We start from the raw sequence: 13,430 nt of genomic DNA, 5'->3' as shown, positions 1-13,430 counted from the left end.
TTCGTAAAAATGACCAACTCTTTGTCGCCTACGGACGCATGCGACAAGGTCATCCTGTCACCAAACAATCTATAGCACGTTGGATATCCTCTGCTATTACCTTTTTCCATCAACAAGCAGGAAAACCTCTCGCTGCTGCCGTGAAAGCGCACTCCACAAGGAAGGTTTCTTCTTCTACTGCGCTTTTTGCTGGAGTCCCTCTTCAATCCATCTGTAGAGCGGCGACTTGGTCCAGCAGACACACCTTTACGAGACACTACTGTCTGGATGCTGCAGACAACACGGACACAGCCGTGGGACAAGCAGTCCTCCGTAATCTTTTTAAATAAGGTGAGCCTCTGATGCTTCCCTCCTCCTGCATACAAGGTAGTTTTATTTATTATGTATAGTAGATATATATATATATATATATGGCTTTTATATGCATATAGTCTTCTGCACTGTATATGCTGTTGTTTTGATTCTTATGTACCTTGTATTATTCTGCTTCACTGCTCACTACTCTTATTCAAGCATGTGAATCTATGAAAGACACCCCAATACTGGAGCAGAACAAATGTTACTTACCTGTAAACTGTGGTTCTCCAGTATTGGTGTCTTTCATAGATTCACATGCGACCCACCCACCTCCCCTCAGAGGCTCTATTGTGTATTTGACTTTATGTCACTCTTGTGCTACGAAAATCTGAGAGCCTGAGTCTCTGGGGAGAGGGTTCTAGAGGGTGCGGACGCCTGATTGGCTGGATTTGGCCTAGAACATAATGACAGTGATATGTTATAGAGGTGACAAGTTGTCTATCTGTGAAAACTCTATGGTTTTTTCTTTCTTTTATGCCAAATGGGCTTGGGTTGTTACTACATTGCTTTGTTATGTACCATGGGACTCCCACTTCGACGACGGGGAATATTCAAGCATGTGAATCTATGAAAGACACCAATACTGGAGAACCACAGTTTACAGGTAAGTAACATTTGTTCTTCCTCACTAACCTCTCGCCTCCATGTTCTTTCAAGTGTCTTCTCTTTAATGTCTAAAAATGGCCCAATGCCGTACTGAGTAGGCTATTGCCAACAATTGTTCACGGTCTGCATCTGAGAAATGGAAACTGAGAAGACGAGAACCTGAAATCCATGCACACGGTTGGTGCTTATTTTCGTCTCTTCTCAAGCACTTCTTACGCTGTGTGGAGTCCATGCGAGGCCGCAGGAGGCCTCCCATCCGCGCGCGAGAGGACTGCTGCAAAGTGCTTTGGATCCAGCCTGGCTCCTGGGGGGATATTCTAAGGCATGGACTCTTCGGTTAGGTAGATTATCCACCAAAAAGAGCATTGTCAAAAGTAACTTACTCGCTTAGGTGCTAAGATATGAATGCTGGCAGTGGCTTGCAATCTAATGAGTCCTGAATTGCTCAGGGAAATCCTAGTAAAATATGCACATATTTTTAGAGGATTCTGTAGTGCAAGTAATTAAGTAAAAGAATTTAGCGCACACGTGGTTAACAATTTTAGCTATTTCAAGGCCCTTTTTTTAAGTAAATAAAAAAACCGAAGTAGCAAGCTGGATAAAGATGACATTCCTTTGTTTAGTATGTCCCATATCTTTTTACTTTTGTTTACGCCGCTATAATAAATGCTTTTATATGCTGATTTGCGTAATGCCGATTTTTATTTTCGTTTTCTCTTCGTGAAATCAGCCTCATTAAACCGTTTCGTTTCACTGGGCAGTAATTGGTTTATCATTGTTTCTTGTTCATAAATAAAGGGCCTGTTTTTGGTTTTAGATTCATGAAAGTAGAGATGATGTGTTATTGTTTACTGCATTCTCCTCTTCGAGGAATACTGGCACTCTAATGCATTTCAAGTGGCATTTCCACCAAGCTCCATTTCGTCATAAGACAATATCTCCAATTTTGCTACAAAGATTGGTCTCCAGTGTGCCAGTCCAGTTGAATACTTGGATGCAATTAGTGATTGCAACTCCCAGAACATATCAGATTGTCAAATGAAACCAAGTGCCGGAAAGGTGGTACCAGAAGTGTTATTTGATACAGCAATGTAGGTCTGCAATTAAAGGATACATGCATGTCACATTCAGGGATCATTTATATTGTGCCCTATTCACAAAGGGCAGGTTTGACCACACTCAACCCTTTTGCAGGAATTCAACAAGCATTGGCATAGCCAGTAGGTCTCGCCTTTGGGACCTTATAAGTGTTTAGCTATGTAACAGTTGCATAACTAAATACTTATAAGGTCCCAAAAGCAAGACCTATTGGCTATGCAAAGTGGCCGCGAAAGTGAAAGTAATCGCGGTAAAGCGCTGCGCGAGCGCCCGCGCACATGCACTGTAGCTCTATGCTGGCCTGGTAGCACTTTTTGGAGCCCTCTCAATAAGTCTCGCCAGACCAGCGCATGCGCTGGGTCAGGCGAGACCTAAAAAGGGATTCACTGCAGAAATAGAGCACTTTATCAGTGTGTTGTTCTCTACACCTGTTCATCTCAGTAAACAGGTAGGAAAACTGGCAGCCCAAGGCGTGGTTAGCCTTGTAAATTTGTGAACACTCACAAACATGGGCGTTAGTCAGCATTCATAAATGTCCCTCATTCCACCTTAAAAATAGTAGGATTTTAATTCCAGCCAAAAGCTGGTGTAAATCTTTTTCCAGGGTGGGAAGGGGAGTGGATCGCCGCTAGAATCGATGACCATGTCGGCAAAAGGGTTTTGCCACAGAGGAAAATATTTTCCTTTTGGAGAGAAAACGAATAGTGTGCTTTTACACAGGGGGATCCTGTGCACTCGGTGTGGTGCTCTCCACTAAGGAGAGAACTTCACACAGCAAGAGTAGGAGTAACTTAGGAATATCACATGACCATCCCAGAAGAAAGCCTGGAAACCTTCAGCTGGTGTAGTTTTACAGGCTTGCTACTGTAAACCTGCACCTAGTTAGTTTCACAGGCTTGCTACTGTGAACGTTTGTAAATTCCATAAAGTGTTAAAATTACATCCACGTGGCGATATCCACCTTAATTTTCTGCATTTTTGGGGGGAATCTGACCCAGAGTGGTTAATATGTGTAACTTTCAGTTTGCGCCATTCCACCTTTAAATCTGTTTTTTCTGAATTCTTTTGAGGTTTTTCTCTAACTATTTACGTGCGAAACTAAATTGTTTGCTCCACTGCACTGCTTTGAAGTATTTTTATTTATCTTATATGCTTTTGATTAATTCATTTAAGGGTACATGTAAAAGGTATTTAAAAAATGATCCAGAGCATATTCATTGAGTTTCCTTTGCTTTGCAGGATGAAGAGAACGGGAATAAAGCAGGTAAGTTATACATTTCTAAAAGAATTTAAGCTTGCTAAATTTTTGTATATGTAATTTTCTAACTACAGCTGAAATGAAAAATCTAGCTACATCAGTGCTAAGTATGTTTTGAGGATGCCATTTCAAGAAATTTTGTTTTAAAAGTTTTTATATAAATTAATTAAGAGCATGTCTTACTTTCAGATAGGACAGTGCTTTGGTGCTTGTTGTAGGCACCACTGCTATTGGACCCCCACCTCCTTACCCAGAGAGCTTTTTTTTTTCTTTTTATTAACAAAAATTAGAATTTCACGGAGTATGAACTTTACAGTTTAGCATAAAGATTGCTGCCTTACTGTTGTCATGCACCTCAATGAAGTAAAGTAACAGGAGAAAAAAGCACCCACAGTTCTGCAGATCCATTGAACGTCCCGCTGTTATTGAAGAGAACAAGTGTCCCAAATGTCACTGACCACTCCCCTTCATGTATCTGTTTTTGTTAGTTGCCATGGCAATGCTAAAGCATCCCAGGATGCTTGTTTACGGTTCAGGAAAGACTTGGCTTGGCAGTTCGGGCTGGGCTGTTCCCATGAGGCACAGGGTCAAGACTGATTTGCATATAGCTGTGTCTGAACTGGGGTGGTGAAGTGAGCTAAAGAATGATGATGGATTCAACCCAGATCTGTGACTGGAGGTGAGTGACTGAAAAGTTTCAGCGCTCCGTCCATCATCCCCTTGTGTTTGCAATGTTCAAGAGCAGGCAAAATATCTACCTGCCAGACTTAATTGTATCCATATAGATTATAATGCTAAGCTTCTAGAGGATATTGATGTGTTCTCGAAGTAAATGTTGCAGCACTTGTCATCAACACTCTCATGCTTTTGATTGCAGAGTATGCCTCAATACATTATTTGCTATACTGTTGATTGATTCTCCTTCTGTTGCCCACACCTATAAAGCTAGCCTTTGGTTCTGTTCACATTATTATTGTTTCAGGAGTCTACATTTTCCAACTACCCTACCCTATTTTTTTTTAACTAAAGGAACATTTGTTGTAGTATTGGACTTCTTACTGTGTTCTAGGGGGTTGACTTTCCTTCGGTGGGAGATAACTGTTCTCTTTCAAATTATGGTAATATGATAAGTGATAATCTTTCCTGATCTCCACCTTACGCCAGCTGGCTCATTTGCATACCATGGTGTTAAGCAGATGTTGAGAAGAGTATCAATACTTTAATTGAAGTGGCAATTTTTTTTGATGCAGTCTTCATCAGGTTATCTATAGTCAAATGTGTGGTAGTGCAAATGCCTTGAGTGCTCTGGTCACTAGGAAGAGGTTATGAAGGGAATTGTAGTCAACATTGGAAAGTAGAGGTGGTTGTCTTGTACAAATTTGTTTCCATTTTGAAATAAATTATTTGCATCCTTACAAAGCTTATTTATCTCTCATCAGATCCATCCTCATCTTTGCTACCTAAAAATATTCATGGCACTCTATATAAGTGATTGGCATATGTGTCCAGTACCCGCCTCCGAAACCTATGATATTGTGAAAATGTCAGAATGCTGCAGCATGTAAAAGAAAGTGGGCAAACCACATTATTGCGTTTTTGAACCAAAATCAAAGGGCAAACTACATTTTGATGTAATTGAACCGTAGTAAAATGTAGGTTTTCGCCATGATTTTTAGGGGAAATATATTTTTGCCAGATGTCCCTTCCTTCTTCATGTGGACAGTCTAATATCACAGGTCTCAAGTCTGAAACGTGTTTTTTTCCCCATTATAAAAACAGTATTTTTGGAGATACATGCACAGCAGGCATCTGTTCACATCTACGTCTTGCGTTTCTGTGGACTTCCTTAGGTCCCACTAAGCAGGTTTTTTGTTAACTTTGTGCGTTTCATTCCTGCTAGGTCCTTTCTAGTACCAGTCACTGCCTGGTCCATGGCAGGGGTAGATGTGGTTTATGCAAATGTAATTTATGTTTCAGAGATCCCCTCTGGCATGCTTAGGTGCCTCTTCAGAGATCTTTTCCTGTTCAACTCTTTCAGATCTGGTTCTGATGCATAGCATTCTCTGGTGACTGGTGGTAAGGTAGCTATTGTACGATTTCCAAGATTACTTTGCAAAGCAGCAGCATAAATGAACAAAAACATTTTCACCAGAATGCGCACCACTTGCTTTGGGTGGACAAGACTTCCTGGTCAAGACCTCCTGATTGGTGCAATGCTTCGGTGTCTCTTTGCAAGCATTCTAGGGATTCTTCTGAGGTTCACTTGTTAATGTGATAAAGTTTCCCTGTGTTGTTCAGACAGGCAAATCTTTCTGGCCCACTCTGAAGTTCTGACTTAACCTAAGCTAATTGGTGCATGTTCCGATGGTTACATAGGCATCAAGACACCACATCTGTCTTGACATATTTCATCAGCCCGAGAGAGAAAATGTGCCAAGATTTTTTTAAGAACCAACCAAACATTTCTGCCTACTCTGGGGTGCCATAAATAGCCAAACAGTGGACATTATTGCCAAGGCGCCTCCACAAACAAATTTGTTGAGTGTGCTTTAAGGTTGCTGTTGCGCAGTGGTAAACTGAGCCCATCTCAAGGGATGCCCATTATAGGTTTTTAAAGGGGCTTACGAGTGTCACAGAAGAGCATTAAGCTGGTAATTCTTGCAAGTTACTACGTGGATCAAAGGAGCCAAGCAAATCTGTGGGATTAACAACCATAAGAACAAAGGGCTCAAGAAAGGGACATGACTGACTATCAAGCCCTCCACTAAGTCACCTGCAAATTTTCTTTAATAAAATCCCAATCACTAATAGATGAGAGACATATTCTCTTCATTGGCTACAAAGTCTTTGCCAATGGAAGTTGCTGTGGAGTCTGCAGTCTGGGTAGCAGGTTATGACCTGATTGGCATCACCCATGCCCATGTGCTCTGAGATGCCACGCTTTTTTCAGGAAGAGTTTATATGTTTCAGGAGGATGTTTGGTCCAGTGTATGAGGCAGTCTGCTACTCCTCTCTTGTCTCACCCTCCAAGGCCTCTGGGGATTTTGGGCTCAAAATATGAAGGCTTTCTGGGATTTAGGATTTGAACTGCTCTGGCACTTTGACAGTCTTCAGTATCTTATTTAGTTTCTGGCTTGGTTCTAGTCACAACTTCCTCAGCCATGTACTCTGTACAATGTCGATTGTATCCATGACCATTGGCCTAAATACATTTAGATTTTTTTTCTTTTGCATTGGCCTATAGGGACTGCCTCTTTATTTTGAGATTTCAATTTCATTATTCGGGACATTGGTGTATCCCAGCAAAGCTGTCTGTCAAACTGTCCTGCAATATCATATTGCTGCATTAACGGAGGCCCAGTTGGTAAATATTTTCCCTACCTTCTTGGCTTCAGAGATGATGAAGGTCTACTTAAGTGTTCAGATCTTCAATGCTCAGTTGGTATTGTATTCTGCTGCTGGTGACAGCACTTCTTCTGCCTTTGCCCCTGGATTAATTTCACAACTTCCTGATAAGTGAACTGGCCCTACTCTAGATAAATAAAACTGTTTAGCTCATTACTGATTCTGAGCAATAACCGACAATATCCAGTTTGGCTTGTTTAACAAATGTATGGAGGGAGTTGTTCCAGGAGTACTGCTTCTCAGTTTAGGAAGTAACACCATACAGTGCTGCACCTCCTCGAACCAGGGATTCGACCCTGACAAGGAGCACTGAATATGTACTACTAACCCCAAGGATGAGCTTTGTCAGATGTTTTGATGGATTCTCTCTGTAGCATATAATACAATGGACCATATCATATGATGCTGTGTCCAGGCCTGGCTGTTATAGGAAACCAGAATGGTGCTCTGTAGTGGTCAAACATCTTAATTTCAGAAAGAACACTAGAGGTCCTTCTTTATGGCTAAACTAATTGTTCCCAATTGCTAACAACATAAATATCCTCCTCAGTGTTGACTAAGATAAGGAACCACCTCATCTACTTTGAAATCTTCTCTCTCATTTATAGTGGATTAGATAGGTCACGATTCATTAAAAGTAAACTTTGATACATCTGAGGTATTAATCATTGGCAGTAGAAACCTAGTAACACACAGTTTGTGACTTGACATCCTGGATCATTACTTTTCTAATCTTTGAGCAGTGCATGCAGGATGCAGGCTACATCACCACCAGGTTAAGAGCAACAAGCATGGTGGCACTTATTGGCTGTTGTTTTGTTACCTGATTGTGTAGCTCTCAGAGTAGTCCTGGTCAAGAGCACTACTAAAATACGGACTTATGCCTCTTGAGAATGGAGCTCTCTTCAGGGTTGTAGTGTAGTTCCTATTTCCCTTATAGGATCTGCGCATTGGAATAATATACACTATAGTTTTTGCATAGAACTAAGGTCAGTATGCCTCTATCGAGTACATTAAACTTAATTACTTGTTTACCAGCTAACTCAGAGGTCACCAGAAACTTCTCGAATAAACAAGAAGGGAGTAGTTTCTGACAACCGCATAAATATGACAACTTTGTTTCCCTTTGAATCGGAACGTGTCTCAGAATCGTGGAAACAATAGATAACAGTTTCACTCAGTCACTCGTGCATGCTTAGTTTCTTCAGAGTTACACAGAAATAGGTAGACGGGTGTTTCAATAAAAGAATTTATTGAACAGTCTTGTTTCTCGTGTAAGAGATATGAGCTGTTACAATCATTAGACAGTAAGCAAGATATAATACGCACAGCGTAAGCAGTAAGAAGAAATAATACTGCAATAGCATTGTCTTTTAGCTATGACATATATTCATATATACCAACATAAATAACACAGGCTAAAAAGTGAATACTCGTCTGATGCTTCTAAATAGTCCACCCCGGTGTACCTAACTTAAGTGTAGTACAAGGTAAGAAGTAGGTGCTGTTTTCTATAGTATGGTATATACTAAGTTTATATGCCAAGAGTCCCTCTAGGTTCTAGTCAGCTCCATACCTTAGAATGAGAGCGGTGGGAATCTCTTTCCGAATCTCAAACTCCAACACCCCGCGAAGGGAGTCAGAACACTGGAAGCTGGATTCTCTGCGAGCAGGGATGACAGCGGCTGGTCAGTGCGTCAGGCGGGGACTCTAATTCCTTCCGAACCTGCCGTGGGGAGCCGTATTGAGCTGAGCCGTGCCGAGCCGTGGTTTTCCATGGTAAGGGAAGGTATATTTATCTTCTCTTATCTTAAGTGTGACTTGTAAAGCGCGCTGACACCAAAGGCTTCCTGGCGCTGTTAAGACAGAGAGAGTGAGGGACGAAAAAGGCGAGAGTCGCATAGGTTAGACTCAAAGAGGGAAGAGGTGAGTTTTTAATAACTTCCTAAAGTTCAAGAGGGAGGGAGTGGATTTGATGAGAAGAGGAAGAGGGTTCCAGAGACTGGGAGCCAAGTGAGAGAAGCGGCGACCACCGAATTTCTTTGTTTTAGTTTTGGGGGTGACAAGTAGGTGGCGATAAGCAGATCGAAGGTTGCGTATTGGGTGATGAGGGATGATTAAGGATTTGAGGAACGCGGGGCCGGGGCAATGGAGAGCTTTAAATGTGAGGCAGGCCACCTTAAAGGCTGCTCTCTGGCCTATTGGTAGCCAGTGTAATTTATGAAGTAAAGGTTTGGCCGATTGCCATCTGGGGGTTTTGTGAATGAGTCGGGCCGCTTGATTCTGAACTATCTGAAGGCGATATAACAGAGATTGTGGGAGGCCATAATAGAGGGAGTTCGAGAAGTCCAGCCGGGAAAGCACAAGTGAAATGACGACTTGGGTGAGTGCGGCAGGTGGAAGTAGATGACGAACTTTACGAATCTTCCGAAGCTGATACATGCATGATGAAATGACCGCACCCACTTGATTTTTAAGGGATAATTCGGAGTCAAAAATCACTCCCAGGCTCTTCACTGATTTGACCGGGGCTGGAGGGAGACCAAGCTCCGAGGGCCAGAACTGTGGGCCCCAGTGGATGTGACTGAGTCCAGGGAGGAGAAGCTCAGTTTTTCCGGGATTTAGCTTCAATTGATTCTGGTTCATCCAGGATTGAATATGAATCATCACGGAATGAAATGTTTTGATGTCGTGAGGGAAATTAAGGGAGAAGATGATCTGAAGATCATCGGCGTAGTTGTAGACAACTGCGTCCCATTTCTGGAGGGATTGAATCAGGGGCCTGAGGTATAAATTAAACAAGAGCGGTGAGAGGGAGGAGCCCTGAGGGACTCCGCAGACCACGGGCGTTTTGGTTGCAGTGTAAGGGCCTAAGCGGACGGCCTGAGTTCTGCCAGTCAGAAAGGACTCAACCCACTTAAGTGCGGAGCCCTGGATGCCTGCTTGCCTGACACGGTGGAGAAGGATGTCATGGTCCACCGTGTCGAATGCGGCGGACAAATCCAGAAGTACAAGGGCTTGAGAGACTCCTGCATCTGCGTTCCTCCTAAGTGTCTCCAAGACTGCCAAGATGACAGCCTCAGTAGAGTGGGCAGGCCTGAAGCCGGCCTGGTTAGGCTCAAGATAACCAGAAGATTCAATAAAGTTGGAAAGGCAGCAAGTAACATGAGCCTCCAAGTTTTGAGAAATAGGGGAGAAGGGAAATGGGACGATAGTTCGACGGTTGTGCAGAATCAGCACCGGGTTTCTTAAGGAGGGGCAAGAGGGTAGCCTCCTTAAAAGGGCTGGGGACAATGCCTCTGTTGAGCGAGCCATTTAGCAGGGGTAAAACACAGTCAGGTAAGCTGAGACAGATACTCCGCAATACAGAGGGTGGACAGCTGTCGTTAGGAGAGCCAGATTTCACACGGATGGCGAGTTCCGCCAATGAGAGTGCGTCCAAGGTAGGGAAGGTAGAAAACGTGAGGGAGTTGTCAGAGGGAAAGTTCGGTGTGAGTGACTGGGGTAGGGAAGGTATAGAGTTTTTAATTTTTTCAATCTTTTCCAAAAAATAGAGATTAAGGGTGTCACAAGCTTCTTGCGTGGGGGTTTGGGCTGGGAGAATTCTGTCGTCGGTAGTGAGTTCGTTCATTACTTTGAACACCTCTTTTGATTTATTTGCTGCGGACGAAATCCTGATAGAGAAGTGTTCTGTTTTTGCTGCAATGATGGCCGATTTATATTCCCTACGTGCAGTCATGTAGGACTGCCTGGCTACGTTGGAATAATCACGTCTCCAGATACGTTCCAGCTGGCGGGTTTTTGTTTTCTGTTGCTTGAGGTCAACAGAAAACCACCTGTGGGAATTGTGATGTCTAGTGGGGGGGAATTTGGTTAGGGGGGCATAAAGGTCACTGGCTGACTTCAGCCAGGAACCGATGTCATGTTCTATTCCTTCGATGTTATCAGGGGAGTTGAAAGCTGGCCGAGTGTCAGCCAGGGTTGTAAGAAAGCCCTGAGAGTCGAAAGTACTCCATTTGCGTGAGGAGCCGCCGGCCATCAGGGGAGCAAGAGTCCGGCCAGCAATAGTGATGATGGTATTTACTAAGTGGTGATCTGACCAGACACAAGAAGAGATAACTGGCTGGGACAGGGCCAGGTTACAAGTCCAGATCTGATCCAAAATATGGCCCTTAATGTGGGTGGATTGGGTGACCTGTTGGGTGAGGTTCAGGCTAGTAAGAGTCTCGAAAAGCTCTAAAGCATGAGGTCCGGCACTGGTGTCATTGAACCAATAATTTAGGTCACCTAGAAGGGCAAAACTGGAATGCTCCGTTAAGAGGTTAGAGAGATGTTCACTCAAAATAGTGGAGAAAGATGGCATAGGGTGTGGAGGCCGGTATAACGGGAGGAAAGTGAAGGCACCGGTACCGGTTTCCACACTGATAAGTAGATTCTCTACCTCTGGGAGTGGGAGGGAAAGGGATGAGATGGAGTTCAAACGCTTAGATATAATGGCTGCCACCCCGCCGCCGGGCCGGCCATCGGGGCGGTCGGCATGATGGATATAATAATCAGGGGGGAGGGCGGCCAAGATATCAGGGAGAGACTCAGACGTAAGCCACGTTTCCGTGAGCAGAAGTATATCGGGTCTATTATCCGTCAACAAGATAAAAATATCTTCAGCATGTTTCACTAAGGAACGAGTGTTCAAATAGGACATACTGATAGATGTGACATTTTTAGACGGATTTGCTGTGTTTGTGTATCGACCTGGAGAAGGTAGACCAGGGCGCATAAGGCCGGCAGTATGTGCACGACGGCTGGTGGTAGGGGACAGTGGAGAGGCAAAAGGCTGTAATTTTTTAAGCACGTCGGGCGAGTACATAATGAGGTGACTAGCAAGGTGTGCCCTAGGGCCCGGCCTGGCGCGGACGGGCGCGGACGGGCTTACCTTAGGCGCACCTTCGGCGCGCAGACGGCGCGCCCGCTGCGCGTCCGGGAAATGCACATTATATATAGACGTGGAAGGGTGGCGTCAGGGGCGTCGCCTCAGAAAGGGGCGTGGCCTCCGTCCTCGCCGGGATGGCGGTGTGAGAGAGTTGCAGGTTCTGGGTCGGCGACAGCGCTATGGCAACAGCGTGAAAGCAGGTAGGCACCAAGAGTGCAAGTACAACACGATTAATACAATAACAATAAAAGTATTTTTAAAAGTCGAACACAAGACGCTCTCGGCTTCCGCCTCAAGAGCTCAGGTCTGTCTTAACGCGCGGCGCTAGTTGGCAATGTTATTTATAGGGGCGGCGTCAGGGGCGTCGCCTCAGAAAGGGGCGTGGCCTCCGTCCTCGCCGGGATGGCGGTGTGAGAGAGTTGCAGGTTCTGGGTCGGCGACAGCGCTATGGCAACAGCGTGAAAGCAGGTAGGCACCAAGAGTGCAAGTACAGCACGATTAATACAATAACAATAAAAGTATTTTTAAAAGTCGAACACAAGACGCTCTCGGCTTCCGCCTCAAGAGCTCAGGTCTGTCTTAACGCGCGGCGCTAGTTGGCAATGTTATTTATAGGGGCGGCGTCAGGGGCGTCGCCTCAAAGGGGCGTGGCCTCCGTCCTCGCCGGGATGGCGGTGTGAGAGAGTTGCAGGTTCTGGGTCGGCGACAGCGCTATGGCAACAGCGTGAAAGCAGGTAGGCACCAAGAGTGCAAGTACAACACGATTAATACAATAACAATAAAAGTATTTTTAAAAGTCGAACACAAGACGCTCTCGGCTTCCGCCTCAAGAGCTCAGGTCTGTCTTAACGCGCGGCGCTAGTTGGCAATGTTATTTATAGGGGCGGCGTCAGGGGCGTCGCCTCAGAAAGGGGCGTGGCCTCCGTCCTCGCCGGGATGGCGGTGTGAGAGTTGCAGGTTCTGGGTCGGCGACAGCGCTATGGCAACAGCGTGAAAGCAGGTAGGCACCAAGAGTGCAAGTACAACACGATTAATACAATAACAATAAAAGTATTTTTAAAAGTCGAACACAAGACGCTCTCGGCTTCCGCCTCAAGAGCTCAGGTCTGTCTTAATACCTGGAAGGTACTTAGGAATGCTAGCATTGGCGTAAAGTCGGGCAGAGGAAGACGTCATGAATGAACCCCTAAGGAATAGTAGTTCATGCATAATAGATGAGTTCTTGGAGAAATCAATAATCCTAGCTAGGGAAAGTCCCGATGGCTTAAGGGTCTGGTTTCTAAGAACTCGTGACATGGGGATGGATGGATGTAGGTGACCATGCCTGTATTTGGCTAGCATGGCTAATGCCTAAATAAGGACTGGGATTCTATGCCTAAATAAGGGCAATGCGAATTGTGCCTATATAAGGACATGTTTCAGGGAAACCTATGTACGGGCATCTAAATCGAAACACAACAGGGTGTGCTGTCCTTCTTATTTGCAGTGTGAGGGGTTCAACAAATTGATATTTTTGCTTTTGAGACCAATATATGCTTTCATTAAGACTCCTTTTGTTGCGCTAATAAGGAAGTCAGTCGGAGCCTTAACGTCTGTGAACAGTACGTTTTTCTTTGTTTGTTTGTCATGGACATCTTGAGGTCACTCACTGAAGACAATGGTAATCTATTTAAAGCTTATTTATATTGTGTTTCACCCATTGTGTTTGACAGTTCCTTCTGCCTTGTACCCTGGTGGGTGGTTTACCAGTTGGATACCCCAACTGGACTGTCAGTC

General features: G+C 44.4%; 1 protein-coding gene across 5 annotated transcripts in view; it reads left to right on the top strand.

Moving 5' to 3' along the window:
* The window catches only part of ARHGAP21 (Rho GTPase activating protein 21), a 442,217-nt gene that overhangs the window by 175,104 nt on the left and 253,683 nt on the right, over positions 1-13,430 (top strand). For all 5 annotated transcript variants that reach the window (XM_085631689.1, XM_085631687.1, XM_085631691.1 and 2 more), the window contains one exon: positions 3,301-3,325. In XM_085631689.1, the coding sequence (XP_085487815.1) occupies positions 3,301-3,325 (25 nt within the window). The remainder of the gene's footprint in view (positions 1-3,300; positions 3,326-13,430) is intronic.

This window comes from Triturus cristatus, chromosome 10 (assembly GCF_964204655.1).
Source record: "Triturus cristatus chromosome 10, aTriCri1.1, whole genome shotgun sequence".
Taxonomy (NCBI): domain Eukaryota; kingdom Metazoa; phylum Chordata; class Amphibia; order Caudata; family Salamandridae; genus Triturus; species Triturus cristatus.
This window is presented reverse-complemented; position numbering and strand designations above follow the sequence as displayed.